This window comes from Phalaenopsis equestris, unplaced genomic scaffold, assembly GCF_001263595.1.
Source record: "Phalaenopsis equestris unplaced genomic scaffold, ASM126359v1 Scaffold000413, whole genome shotgun sequence".
Taxonomy (NCBI): domain Eukaryota; kingdom Viridiplantae; phylum Streptophyta; class Magnoliopsida; order Asparagales; family Orchidaceae; genus Phalaenopsis; species Phalaenopsis equestris.
Window position 1 is genome coordinate 546,101 of NW_018164854.1, and position 13,268 is coordinate 559,368.

The 13,268-nt window shown below is 38.6% G+C and overlaps 1 protein-coding gene across 2 annotated transcripts in view; it reads right to left on the minus strand.

Annotated features, from left to right (window-relative positions):
- LOC110027043 (uncharacterized protein slr1919) overlaps positions 1 to 13,268 on the minus strand; it is a 74,231-nt gene that overhangs the window by 21,200 nt on the left and 39,763 nt on the right. For both annotated transcript variants that reach the window (XM_020728310.1, XM_020728309.1), the window contains 2 exons: positions 6,475 to 6,636; positions 5,254 to 5,403 (listed from right to left, as the gene is read on the minus strand). In XM_020728310.1, coding sequence (XP_020583969.1) covers positions 5,254 to 5,403; positions 6,475 to 6,636 — 312 coding nt within the window. The remainder of the gene's footprint in view (positions 1 to 5,253; positions 5,404 to 6,474; positions 6,637 to 13,268) is intronic.

Sequence of the window (13,268 nt, forward strand, 5' to 3'; positions counted from 1 at the left end):
ATTGCCCCCGTCGCTCTTAGGTTGTTAGTAGTTCTAGCACGATTAAAATGACTAACCTGTGGACTACACGACTTTACAAAAATATTTACGAAAATAAAATAAAATCTCTTTTGCATGTTAAAAAGGACTGCATAAAAAATTCTAAACAACAACTTTTGCATGAAAATCAAATAATTTTTATATGAAAATTTATAAAAGTCCATGGTTAGTCATTTGGATTGAGGTTAAGAACTACCTTCTGTAGATTGTCGAGTTGGCAACTCTTATTCAAGGTCGGCAGCACACAACCCAGCTCTGAGCCCCCACTTTTACCAATGTCTTATACCCAGTCTTGATCTGTCATATGTGGTTACATGTTTCTTTTGCTTGTGATTTCTACTACTCGTTTTTATAACTTTCATGCTGGTTTTTTGTTTTATTTATTTTTCTTGCAAGTATGTTTAAATATGCTGCAAATCATACTACGATTACAATATTAATCGCACAACAGTAGCAGATGTCCAGGTATGTTTTTACCGTTTATCTACAACATTTTATTTTACTGCATTTTACCTTTCAAGTACCTTTTATTTACCTGCAATTTAATTATTTTGCATGCAAAACCAGAACTGAAATCAAAACTGAAACAAAACAAAACCAAACATTGACACCAAAATTGGGAATTTGACACCAAAACTGTGAAGCATAAACAACCAGTCTCAAACCCTTAAACCATGGAGTCGTTGCGACAACAGGAGCTTGGAGCCAACTTTGTGGGTAGCACGACGATAAATTCAGATCGAGCAGCAAGAGGATCTTCTTCAGCATTATCCCTTCTTAGTATAATAACAACCCATAGGACTTTGAGGTAGCTCGCCTAGCGCGACGTAAATCGTCACTTCTTTTTTAGGCTCGCACCTGTGCAACCAGGTTGTGCAGCGTAAGTCCTAACCCGCCTTAGGTTCCGAGGTTGTCGTGTGACACGACGTAAATCCTCTTATCTCCGCGGGTTATTTGCATAAATATTTGCATAATCGAGTATTATGCATTCGTAAGTCCCAAATAATAAAATTTTAGAAAGAAACATTCAAATAATATCATCTCTAAAAATGCAGCCACACAGTAGGATAGTCTGGGAAGTCACTGAGGGTTCTCCTCAGAATCTGTGACATCCCCTACCCTTTACTTCCTTTGAACTCATGAAAGGATTGTTCTCACTTGAGCCACTCTCAAGCCACTCCCACTTGTTTTTTTCCATGTCCTACCTTGAAAACCTGAACCTTGAATTTCTTGAAGACTAGAACCACTGATCATTATCGAGAGTTTTCTCAAGTGACTCCTGTCACTTGGGATGTAATTAACTATAAAGGTTGGTCTCTATAGGGAACTTGAAACCCTATTTAATCTTTGTATTAAATAGGGGAACTTGTCGGTCATACATAAAAAGTTCGCAGATCAAACGAATGTCACAAATCTTTTAGTTTGCAGGATTGGGTCTATCGCCGAGATCTACACTTATCTTTCGGGAGGGTGTAGTATTCGCGGTATCGGACACGATTATGCAAACTATTGGACAAATGAGATCTATTTGGTCTCATTTTTTTTCGAAAATTAAAACGTACTACTTTCAAAGCCCAAACTATATATCTATTATATTAAATTAAATTTCAAAAATTATTTTTATATACCATATTTTCAAATCATCATCGAAAAAAGTTGACCGACAGCTATATCTCTCTCCCGAATAGTGTTTATCTTCCCTATCCTTCTCCACATCCTCCACAAGTCGCTCTCGACCGCCCTCCATTGAGTTTCCCCATTCCAGCCACTAGACTTGGGCATTGGGAGGGTGGCCCGATGGACTCGCCATAAGGCTACTTAGAATGGACGAACTTGGCTATGAAAAAATAAAAACTTTAGCGGGTTCGGCCCGACCCAAGCCCGTCTTGACTTAGTCAAAAGCCCTAATCCGCCCAACCCACGCTAAGCCCGACCCGCCCAATGGTCCGATCTCATATTGCAAGCTTTCGAAGCGGTTAATTTCCTTCTTCTTTCTCTTCTATATCAAGCCATAAATTTTGATTTTTACATTAATACCAACCAAAATTTTCATATTATTTAAAAACTATCACTTTTTATTTTTTTTTAAATAAAATGCAACTTTCATGTATAGATAAGATGACAAATATGTATATATATTGGAACGATACAAAGTAGATTAGTATGGCCCCTTCGTAAGGATGACACACATAAATCGAGAAATTGTTCAAATTAAATATATATATATATATATATATATATATATATTTTTTGTGTAACCGGTGGCTTGTTGGTTGGTAGCTTCGGCGTGTCTCCTCTTGTATTCCCACTATCAACTCATTTGAAAATGACTGTTGTGTTCCAATTATACCCCTATACAATTGTTAAACTTTCTCTTTCCCCGTACATATATATATATATATATATATATATATATATATATACATACATATTATTTGATTAATTCAAGCCTAACGAGCCAAACACGAGCGGACAAATCTTTGTTAGTGTTTAGCTAGTTTATAAATTGAGCTCAAAAAATTTGTTCGTGTTCGACTCGTTTGCTTAACGAACAGACCAAACACGAGCTGTTCACGAACAACAAATTATTTTGACAACCCTAGCCACAACATTTCTAAAGGGAGAATCTGAAGTCTATACATTAGCGTGAAGGAAAAGATACAATTACTACCTGGTCCAAGAATAAGAGACAGATACAGTGTCAGTTCCTACCAGTTTACCATAGACAGAATGTTCAGACCATAGCTTCAGAAGTGGAGAAACCACATCACTGTGTGACCATCATATCTCACTAGTAGAGTTCAACCTTAGGATCTTACAACCAGAATACACTAAGCAGAACATCCAAGCTGACCCGTCAGAGAAAAAGCTGATTAGGAGTGGAGAACAGGTGGAACCAAGCCGCATTCCTAAATTTGTCCCAGTTAAGATTTGGTTCAGGTGTTACGGGTTTGGGTATAGTGAATCAAATTGCACAACCAAGAGAGGCGATCACTTTCACTGATTAGGAAACAGTTGAAGAAATAAATAGTGATTTAGGAGAAGGTAAGGATTTAAGACATGATTTTCAACTTCCAACCAACAAGGAGACACCAACAAATCTAGCTGAACCCAAGAGAGAAATTCCAATTGAATTGACAATAACTATTTTAGAAGATAGTGAGTTTATAGTAATATGTATTCATGCGGAGTATGAGATCGTGGTGCCTCGAGCTACCATTTTGCAGACGTTGAGAGAAGCATTAGTAGAGCTGAGGATCTCCAAAAGAGCCATGAGTTTGAGGAGTCAATATCAAACACAGGGCAAACCCAGATAAGTGAGATTCTGACTTTTCAGATGTATAGCCTACTTCCTGAGTTGCCCCTACTAAGGGAGGCCCAATATGTCTGAGATGAGAATCTTTAAAGTTTCTTCTAGAATCTCATAGGGAGTCATTAGGTTATTAAATTTAGTTCAGTATTATACCCATTGACAACTAATCAAACAAGATAGATTAATCACAATGTTGGATAGCCTTAGAAGCTTTGTAGAAAGAAATATCCCACAATGGGATTCAGATCTTTTCAAAGAAGAAGAAGAAGAGGCATCTCCTGAGTATTTATAATTCAGTGTGGCCCAGGCCGCCATAGATTTCCTCCCAGAGTTGATTCCTCCTTACATACTTGTTTATCAGATACAGTCGGGCAAGTACGAAGAGTGGAACGAGCCAATTATAAATTTGATGGCTCGAGACTTAGTTCGTGAGGATACTTATTCACATATAGTTCTAGTTATGTTTGTGCCAAAACAGGATGCATAAATATTCTATCAAGATGTGTTTTGGAATGCCAAAAACAACATGAATGATTTACCGATAGATTACAACGTTTCCACCACCTTCAAATTAGTCGGCCTGGTGACATAAAATGTGGTCGAAGCTCCCCCCCAACTCCGGGAGATTGATGTGGGAGGTTACCGCAGATGTGGTGATGTAGTTGTTAGAGTACCTAGGGATTCACAATCGCAGTAGACGAGGTGAAACATTCTCATTTTGCTTTCTCAATCCTTTTTAGTTTTTTTTTCCTATATATGTGTTGTATTAGGGTTTGAAATTTAGTTTTGGCCTAGAACAGCCGCAAACGTTTATTTCTCCCTTCGAGGGTTGCATCCGAGAGTTCGGGTGGTGCTCCGGCTATATTACTCTCCCGAGGTGATGTTTATCTTCCCTATCTATTTCCAAATCCTCCACACGTCACTCCTGATTGCCCTACATTGCTGCAGCCATCTCCAAACAGCCGCAACTTGTTGTTTTTCCTACAGTTTCACCAATCCAGCCATCTAGCCTCGTTGCTGCCACCCAAACAGCCATCCTCTTGTTGCCCTGCAGTTCCCAACATCCCTTGTTGCTTTCGTCGACATTTTCCCTCGCTACAATAACCCGAAAATAGCCCTTTCCTGCTGTTTTCTGATTCCAACTACACAACCATCCATTCCCCTTCTTCTAGCTTGTTGCCCCTGCCGCAACTCCTCCCTTTCGCTGCCACCGTCCACATCCTTTGCTGTCGCCGCACTTTTCAGCTTTCACCCACTCCTTACTACCTCGTCAAAGGGCCAAACCTTTGTCAATCACCACCACCACCCCAAGATCCCACCCTAGTTGGACTATTTGTGTTTTGTCTGTTAATAATTCTAATTTTTGGGTATCGTGTTTTTATATTTTTCCTTTCAAGTGTATTGATTGTAACCGCTTAGTTACTTCAAGTAATGATATTTGTTTTTCTATTATGATTTGGGTTACCTCCCGTATCAACCTATTATGGGAAACTAATTTCTTTATACCAGCATGAAACTTGAATATTCTGATTATGGTTTGTAGAGTCCTTATAATTATTTCAATTACATAATTTGATACTAATTTGTTGGCGTTCTTGATTTATTCAAATTTGGCACATCTAAAATTCAATTGCTCTCCAATTTTATGTGAATCAAACTACTTGAATAATTTCTTCAATTATTTCGACCATTTCAATATCAGCTGGATTTTAATTCTAGCATTTCCTATTTATATTTAAATAAAGTGCATTTAATTATAGCATTTAAGTTCAAAACCACCAGACATATCATACAAGAAAAGCTATGCAATCTGTTAAGAAGTTTTGGAAAAAAAGTAAAAAGAATCAAATTGATGAGTCAAAAAGATCAATAATTAAAATATGAACAAGCGAGAAAGAAACCTGAAAGTCATTTGAAAGTCTTCTATCATTGTCAAAAGATGCACGTAAAGCATCAGCAACCAATTGTGTATCCTCTTCATCAGGGATAAATCCCAATGAAAAGAAATCATTTGCCAAGCCCACCGAATCTCGGTTAACGAAGTGCACAAGCTGGAGATACAGAGTAACAATTTTACAAAAAAAACTTAAATCATAGATAGAAAATGATATCAGTAATCAAAAAGTCAAGCAAATCTGCATACATATAGGGCCGCCTGGAAATGGAAATACATGATTGCCAAAAGTTAATAATAAAATAACAGTCAAGACCATAAGTTGACAAAGAAGAAAAAAGGGGTCATAAATATCTCCCCTACTTTGGCACTGGTGGATCATGTAGCTGAATAATAAGGCTAGGGCATTGCATCCACTTCTAACTTCATGTTTAAACCAACAATGGTGACGGATGCAAAAGTACTTTATTGAACTGCCAAACTGAATGAATCAATGAACTAAGTGGTCTACACCATTTTCACCAAACAATAATAGAATGAACTTCTTAAAAGATGGGGAAAAGAAAGCAATTGTCTATCAAAAGATGGAGAAATCTACATGCAGAAAAATATAAAACCGTCAGGTGGCAGATTCCACCCCCCGGCCATCCCCACCCCCTCCAACACTTAATTGTTTAAAGAGCCTGCCTGCTAATCCACTTTATAAAAACATCTTGCATGCATATCCACTGAAGAAGAAAAATAAATTTGCTTACATAGCCCGTAATTCTTATGCATATATGTATCTCACACCTAAACTTTCATATTTCACAAATAGCACTCAATTCACATGGAAAGCAGCACAATTACCACTCTTTAAAAATGAAATGTACCTTTTCATATATAAATCTGAAGCAACAAAGTGCTGTGCATGTGAATATGAGAGTTTCGGTGTAAGATATGCAAATAAATAAGAATTGTGTGATATGTATGTCAATTCCCTATGAAAAACATGAAATAAAAGAAAGCATGAAGGATGTCTGCACGCTGCTAAATGAGTGCAAGTCTCATTTTATGACGATAACGTTCGACAAAAAAGAAATAATTACATCTACAAGCCTATAACACTGAAGCTTTCACAATCTTCATTGCTAAGGTGCATCAACAATCTCCATGATTGTCCATTAAGAAAATGGAAAAAGGTATAGTCGCACAATATCATTCCAATGATGGTGCAAAGAAAGCTAACCACTTTGATAAGTCCTACACGGTAATGGCGGGGAATATCTCCCATCATACCAAAGTCAAAGTACGCGAGAGATCCGTCGGCAGTAGCCACAAGATTTCCTGGGTGTGGATCGGCATGAAAAAAGCCATCAACAAGAAGCTGTCTCAAAGAGCAATAAACTCCCTGTCATACCAAGGAAACAAAGAATAAATATTCCTTCTATTTATAGAATTAAGAAAAAAAAATCATTCAGGTCAAATCCAGTCTTCTACACAACCCACAGGTTGTGAAACTGGTTTACTACGTGGATTTTACCTACTACAACCTTAAAAAAGAAAAATTGCCAAAGCAGTCAAAAAACATATCATGTAAAGGTATCTTTAATGACGTTAACATTATGAACAAAGATGCAACGGAAACATGGACATTAGAAGATAAGTAGATAATCTAATAGTGATCTTAAGATCATTCTAATATAACAACCGGTCCTCACAGTTTATCTTATCAAGTCTATTTTCATAACTACGTTATAAATTTTAGTTATAATTTCTCAAAATAACCCCCTAATCAATCATTTGTAGCAAATTTAGCCCCCGAGTCACAATTTTTCAATTTAGTCACTCCACTATAAAAAAGTGATCTAAAATGATCCCTCATACAGTAACTATGATATAAAATTGTCCACAATTTAGTCCCTCAACTAAACAAAATTGATCACAATTTAATCACTAAGAAAACATTTTGGATAAATTTTGTAGAACCGAGGAACTAATAGAACCTTTATATTTATCATACATCAAATAGTTGCCTACTTGATTTGCCTTAATAACCACAAGTGAGTAACCCTTGTTATCAACTAATTCTCCAACTATGACTTGAATGAAATTTTAGTAAAACAACTAATGCATCAAAAAGCAATATAAAACTCTATTAAAATAACCAACGTATTGGAAAAAATTGCAACCACTGTACTGTTGTGATAGGCTTATGTGCCCAAATGGTCAAATTCAAAGAAAATTACATTTGGATAAAACATGGACATCCATAACAAGAAAATTAAGGCATCGTTTGGAATCACTTATGATTTCTTTTTTATTTTTGTTTTTTCATTTACTTTAAAAACATGTTTGTTTAGTATATTTTTTATATGATTTTAATTTTTTTTCAAAAATAAATTAATTTATTTTTCAAAACACTCAAAATATGTGAAAGTAATTTTGACTGTTTTAAAAACAACTAAGCATATTATAGCACACCAAACATATTTTATTTCAACTAAAAAAACAAAATAAAATAAATAAATAAAAAATAAAAACAAAAATCAAAAGTGATCCCTAAACCTTTAAGCAATCATATAAGGTCATTGTCCCACCTCACTACATATATGGGTCAACATATTTATGTGCACAACGATGGGAGCTGATTATATTATTATTTGCTGAATATAAAGCTGTATAGCTGGTAGAGGAAAAGAACCTGCTGTACACCTTCTCAAGCCATAAAATGCCAAATATCCCTAACTAAGTCTCCTCAATTATTCCTCGTTCAGTGTCTTATCTCTTCTTTCCCAATTTGTTTTGTTTGGCATAGTTGTTGGGTTAAAGACTTGTAAGGCACTGTAGCCCACTTGTTTCTCATACCATCTTACCAACCCCTCTTTCAGATGTCTCGTACAGATGGATAGTATAAAACAAAACATTTATCATGCTCCATAAATATGGAAGTTTCTTGGGTACACCTCAAACAAAATCCATGCATATGTTAGGCGCTGTCCTTGCTAACGTACCAAGTTAAATTACATGTCTAGCCCTCATTCCCTTTTTTTCTCAATCTCTAAATTGTTTTTCTCAATGTTAGATGCTATTCAAGTTTCATAATTGATGCAGAAATTAACTTTCCAGTTAGACTACAATAATTATACTAAAGTGCATTTACCGAGAAAAGTATTTCCTAACTTTATACAGAATAAGAGATTGACATATTTCTCGATAGTTTTTCTGCATTAATAATACGTATGTCATAGCTGCAGTATCTTCATATTTTTCCAACATATGTTCCACACTAGGGTCCATGTCCCGCCCCTATAAATACCAATGCTTTTTATATGTTGCAACCAATCAATTGATCGGGTGAGATTGGGGATTGCAACTTCCACCATCTCTCCTAACCCCCACCTATACTTCACCCTCAGATCTTGCCAATCATCTCAATCAAATAGCAAAAACGAAAGAAATTTTTGAATGAATATGATATGCTTATTGCTGCAGGTGCTTACCAGCAGGCAGTACTGTAGTTACTACAGTATCGCGGTTGTGGCAATGTAACTACTACAGTGTCGCAGACGCTGAATTCCCAAAGAGAAGAGGATCTTCTCTTTCAAAATATGTCGCCCCTTCCTTTCCTATTTCTATTCCATTCTTATTTTTATTTCTTTCCTTTTCTATGCTATCCTATTCCACCCCTTTCCTTTCCTATTACATTCTATTTCTATCCACTATCATCTGTTAAATATTTATGATGATTGCTTGCTTAGGGAATAGTCTTGATTTATCTCTGATTTCAATTTGCTGCCTCTAAGGTGTTTATCCTTTTTGACGGCTGTATCTGACAGTGAGAAGGTGCTCCGACTGTAACTCGTCTGAGGTGGTGATTATTTCTGCATGTTCCACTCTTCCAGTTGCCGCCAAGTCCTCCTACAACAAGGCTGATCCTTCCTCCTGTCATCAGCCTGCAGCCTTGCGGGCTCTGTTTCCAGCCATCGGCCAACAACCATCTTAGTCCCCGTCCGCGTCCTTGTTGTCCTTGCCTCCAACCACCAGCCTATAGCTATGCGGGCCCTGTTCCCAGCCGCTGGCTTGCAGCCATCCGGCCCCCAGTCTGCATCCTTGTTGTTCATACTTCCAGCAGCTGACCTACAGCCTCACTGAAACTATTTACAGTCGTCAGCTTGCAATAATCCGGCTGCAAGTCCGCTTCCTTTTTGTCTCTGCTTCTAACCGCCGGCCTACAGACTTCTCGAACTTGTTTCCAGCCACAGGTCTGCAGCCACCTATATGCCGCCTTGTTGAACCTATTTCCAGCTGCACACCAGCCGCCATCCCCCGCTCTTCCGCACTCTCCTCCCAACCCGCTCACCCTCGTAAGCTGTTTATGTGTTTTTGTGTTGTTTTTATTCTCATTTTGCAGAGTCATCGTTATAACTTGACCATTTGTGTAATTGTGTTGTTGAAGTGTCGTCGTTATATTTTCGAATTCAGCAATAAATATGTTTGTCCTGTCATGGTTCGGGTTAACTCATATATGATTTAATATTAGAGCAAGCCTAAATCCTAGAGTCCGCTATTTTTTTCTTCTCTTTTGTTGTTTTCCTCACTTTTTTCTTCTTTTCTTCTTTCTTTCTTTTTTTTTCTCTTCTTCCGCAGATTCCACACCTTAACCATGCCCTCGAGAAGATACCTACCGAACCCATCCTGGATGAGATACAACAAAAGATCCTTCGTCTGTAACAAAGATTAGCAAAGATGATGGGACCCAATGGGAGAATGCCCTTAACCAGAACCTGGAAAATTGAAGGGGAGCAAAAGACGAGCTAAATCCCTTCCATAGGGAGGACTTTTGTAATGCAAAAGATCGGCCACGACGCTTTGGAATCTAGTATTAGAGAATGTCGAGAGAAGAGCCAGCAAATGGAGAACGGGAGAAGCTCAAGATTAAGTGGAAGATCCAATGTCAGTTCCTACTAACTTACTAGACAGAAAGAACAGACTCTAGCTTCAGGAGTGGAGAGACCACATCATTGAGCGATCACTGCGTCTTACAAGCAGAGCTCAACCTTAGGGTCTTACAGCCAAATTACACCCATGAGAACAACCTTAGGGTCTTACAGCCAGATTACACCCTTAACCAGAACCTGGAAAATTAGAGGGAAGGCTGCGTCAGAGAAGAGAACAAGTGGAACCAATCCGCATCCCTAAATCTGTCACGACCAAGAAGTGTTTCAGGTACTACAGGTTTGGGTAAAGTGAATCGTAATGTACAACCATGAGAGTGATCGCTTTCGTTGGTCAAGGAGCAGCTGAAGAAATAATCAATGCTCAAGAAGAAGATGAAGTTTTCAGGTGGATTCTAAATTTTCAACCAACGAGGAAGAGACACCATCGATTCCAGTTGACCCCAATACAGAGGTAACAGTAGTTGTGCTAGAAGGTAGTGACTCTGATGTAATGGGCATTCCGACAGAGTATAAGATTGTGATGCCTCAAGTTAGCATTTTGCAAGCGTTGAGAGAAATATCAATGCAACTGACCTTGGATGTCCAAAAGAGCCATGAGTTTAAGGAGCCGATATCAGACACAGGACAATGCAGATAAAAAAAATTCAAACTATTCAGATATATAGACTCGTTCCTAAGTTGCCCCTATTGAGGGAGGTCCATCAAGTCAGAAAGGGGACCCTTTTGTGTCACATCAGAAAGATTACATGGAGTTATTTAAATGTTAGATTCAGTTCAGCATGGTACCCATCATCAGATGTACAAACAAGAGAGATGAACCCCATCCTTGAAATTTGTCTTAGGAGTTTAATGGGGAAGTAAATTCTTCAATGGGATCCAAGTTCTGTCAGTGAACAAGAAGAGGTCTCTCCTGAGTGGTTGCGACTGAGAGTGGCACGGTACTACAGATTTCATCGCAAGCACGTACTTGTTTATCAGTTACATTACGCTAAGTATGAGAAGTGGAAGAAGCAGGTTTCAAACTTAAAGCCTCAAGAGTAATATTGTTGAAACTTACATCTATATGCAGCTATAGCTCAGGATGCTCCAAAAAAGATGCATGTTTATTCTATCAAGACGTGTTGTGGAATGATAACGCTTACAAGATCGCTCTACCAGGAGAATACAATGTTTCCGCTAGGTTCAATATCGCGGACCTGAATTCGTACTACGAGAACTCTGAAGCTTCCAAAAAATGAAGTCAAAGCTTCCCCAACTCCCAAGAGATTAACGCAAGAGCTTACCGAAATGCGGTTCTATAACTGCTACAATACAACAGATGTCGAAAGGGGAAAGGATCCTACTTTTCCAAACGTGTGGCCCCCTTCCTTCCCTATTTCTCTTCCTTTTCTATTTCTATTCCTTTCCCTTTCTATGCTTTCCTATTCCACCCCCTTCCTTTCCTTCTATTTAAATCTACTATCATCTATTATATATTTATGATGATTGCTTGCATAGGGTTTAGTCTTGAACTATCTCTGATTTCAGTTTGCGGCCTCTAAAATGTTATCCCTTTCAAGGGTTGTATCGAACAGCGAGAAGGTGCTCCGGCTGCAAGTCGTCCGAGGTGGTAATTTTTTACGCTTGGTCCCTCTTCCAGAGGCCGCCAAGTCCTCCTACAGCCTTTCTGTTCCTCCCTCCAGCCGCCGGTCTATCGCGGACCCTCTTTCTAGCCACCAGCCAGCAGCCATCCAGTCCCAGTCCACATCCTTGCTATTCCTGCCTCCAACCACCAGCCTGCAGCCTTGCGGGTTCTGTTTCCAGCAACCGGCATGCAACCATCCATACCCTAGTTTGCAACCTTATTGTTCCTATTTCCAGCTGCCGACCTGCAATCTTGTTGAACCTGTTTCCAGTCGTTGGCTTGTAGCTATCCAGCCACCAGTCCGCTTCCTTGTTGTTTGTGCTTTCAGTCGCAGTTTGCAGCCTCGCTGAACCTATTTCCAACCACTAGCCTCTAGCCATTCAACCATCTATTTGATGCTTTGATGAAGTTGTTTCCAGCCACCCGCAACCGCCATTCAGCCACCGGTTGGCCATCCTACTAGAGCACTTTGTCATCCTTCATCCCCGCATTGCCGCAGCCACCTCCAGGCCTTCCAAACCAGCCATTCTCACCCTCATGGCTTGTTTATGTGTTTTTGTGATATTTTTATTCTTATTTTGTGGAGTCGTCGTTGTGACTTAACCATTTGTGTGTTTGTGTTGTTGAAGAGTCATTGTCATATTTTTGAACTCATAATAAATATGTCTATTGTGTCCATAATGCACTATATAGACAGCTTGTTTTAGAAAAACAGGAGTATATATGGCAATAAAGTCAATCATATATATGTGCATATGATTTTGTTTCTAAAAAAGCAACCAAAAAAAGAAAAAAAAGCATAGAGTAGAAGGAAAAAAATTGGGTAGTAGTAAAGCCCCTAATTTAAAACAACTGTCATCGGTTCAAAGGATTTGAATAATGGGCACCATAAAATGCTGAATTTGGGAACTTGATCTGAAATCTAAAGAGGGAATAAGAGAGATCATAGCAGAAATAGACACGGGTTGTTTGATAACTGAGAATTTTTTATGAAAAAAATTAGATACATTGTTAAAAGATGCCTAAACTGCAAACTCAGACTCTAGTGAACAAGAGAAGAAAAGATTTAAAGAAGGAAAGTATCTCCCAGGAGGATAGATTGGAGAGGGGAGCAGAGACGAACCTAAAATGTGGAGAAAAATAGAATGGAAGGTCAGTAAACAGCAATTCAAGCACGCCTGTCATCAAGCCTCAACCTCGAAATTGCCCACAGCGTTGTTTGAAGTTATGGATTAATTAGGTTGGGATTGTGGAAGAAGTAACCTGCATGTGTTACATCATACCAGTTGAGTTTACTACAGTACTGCATGCATCTTGTGTTCCATAATTGACACGGCGGGCGCCAACTTCAGCAAGATGCGGGGCACACAGCCATCCCATGGGAGTGGAGCGTAACGCCCAAAATCAGGAGTCCCGGTCCACTTGTTGGGTCGGTTCAGCAGAAATTAACTTTCCAGT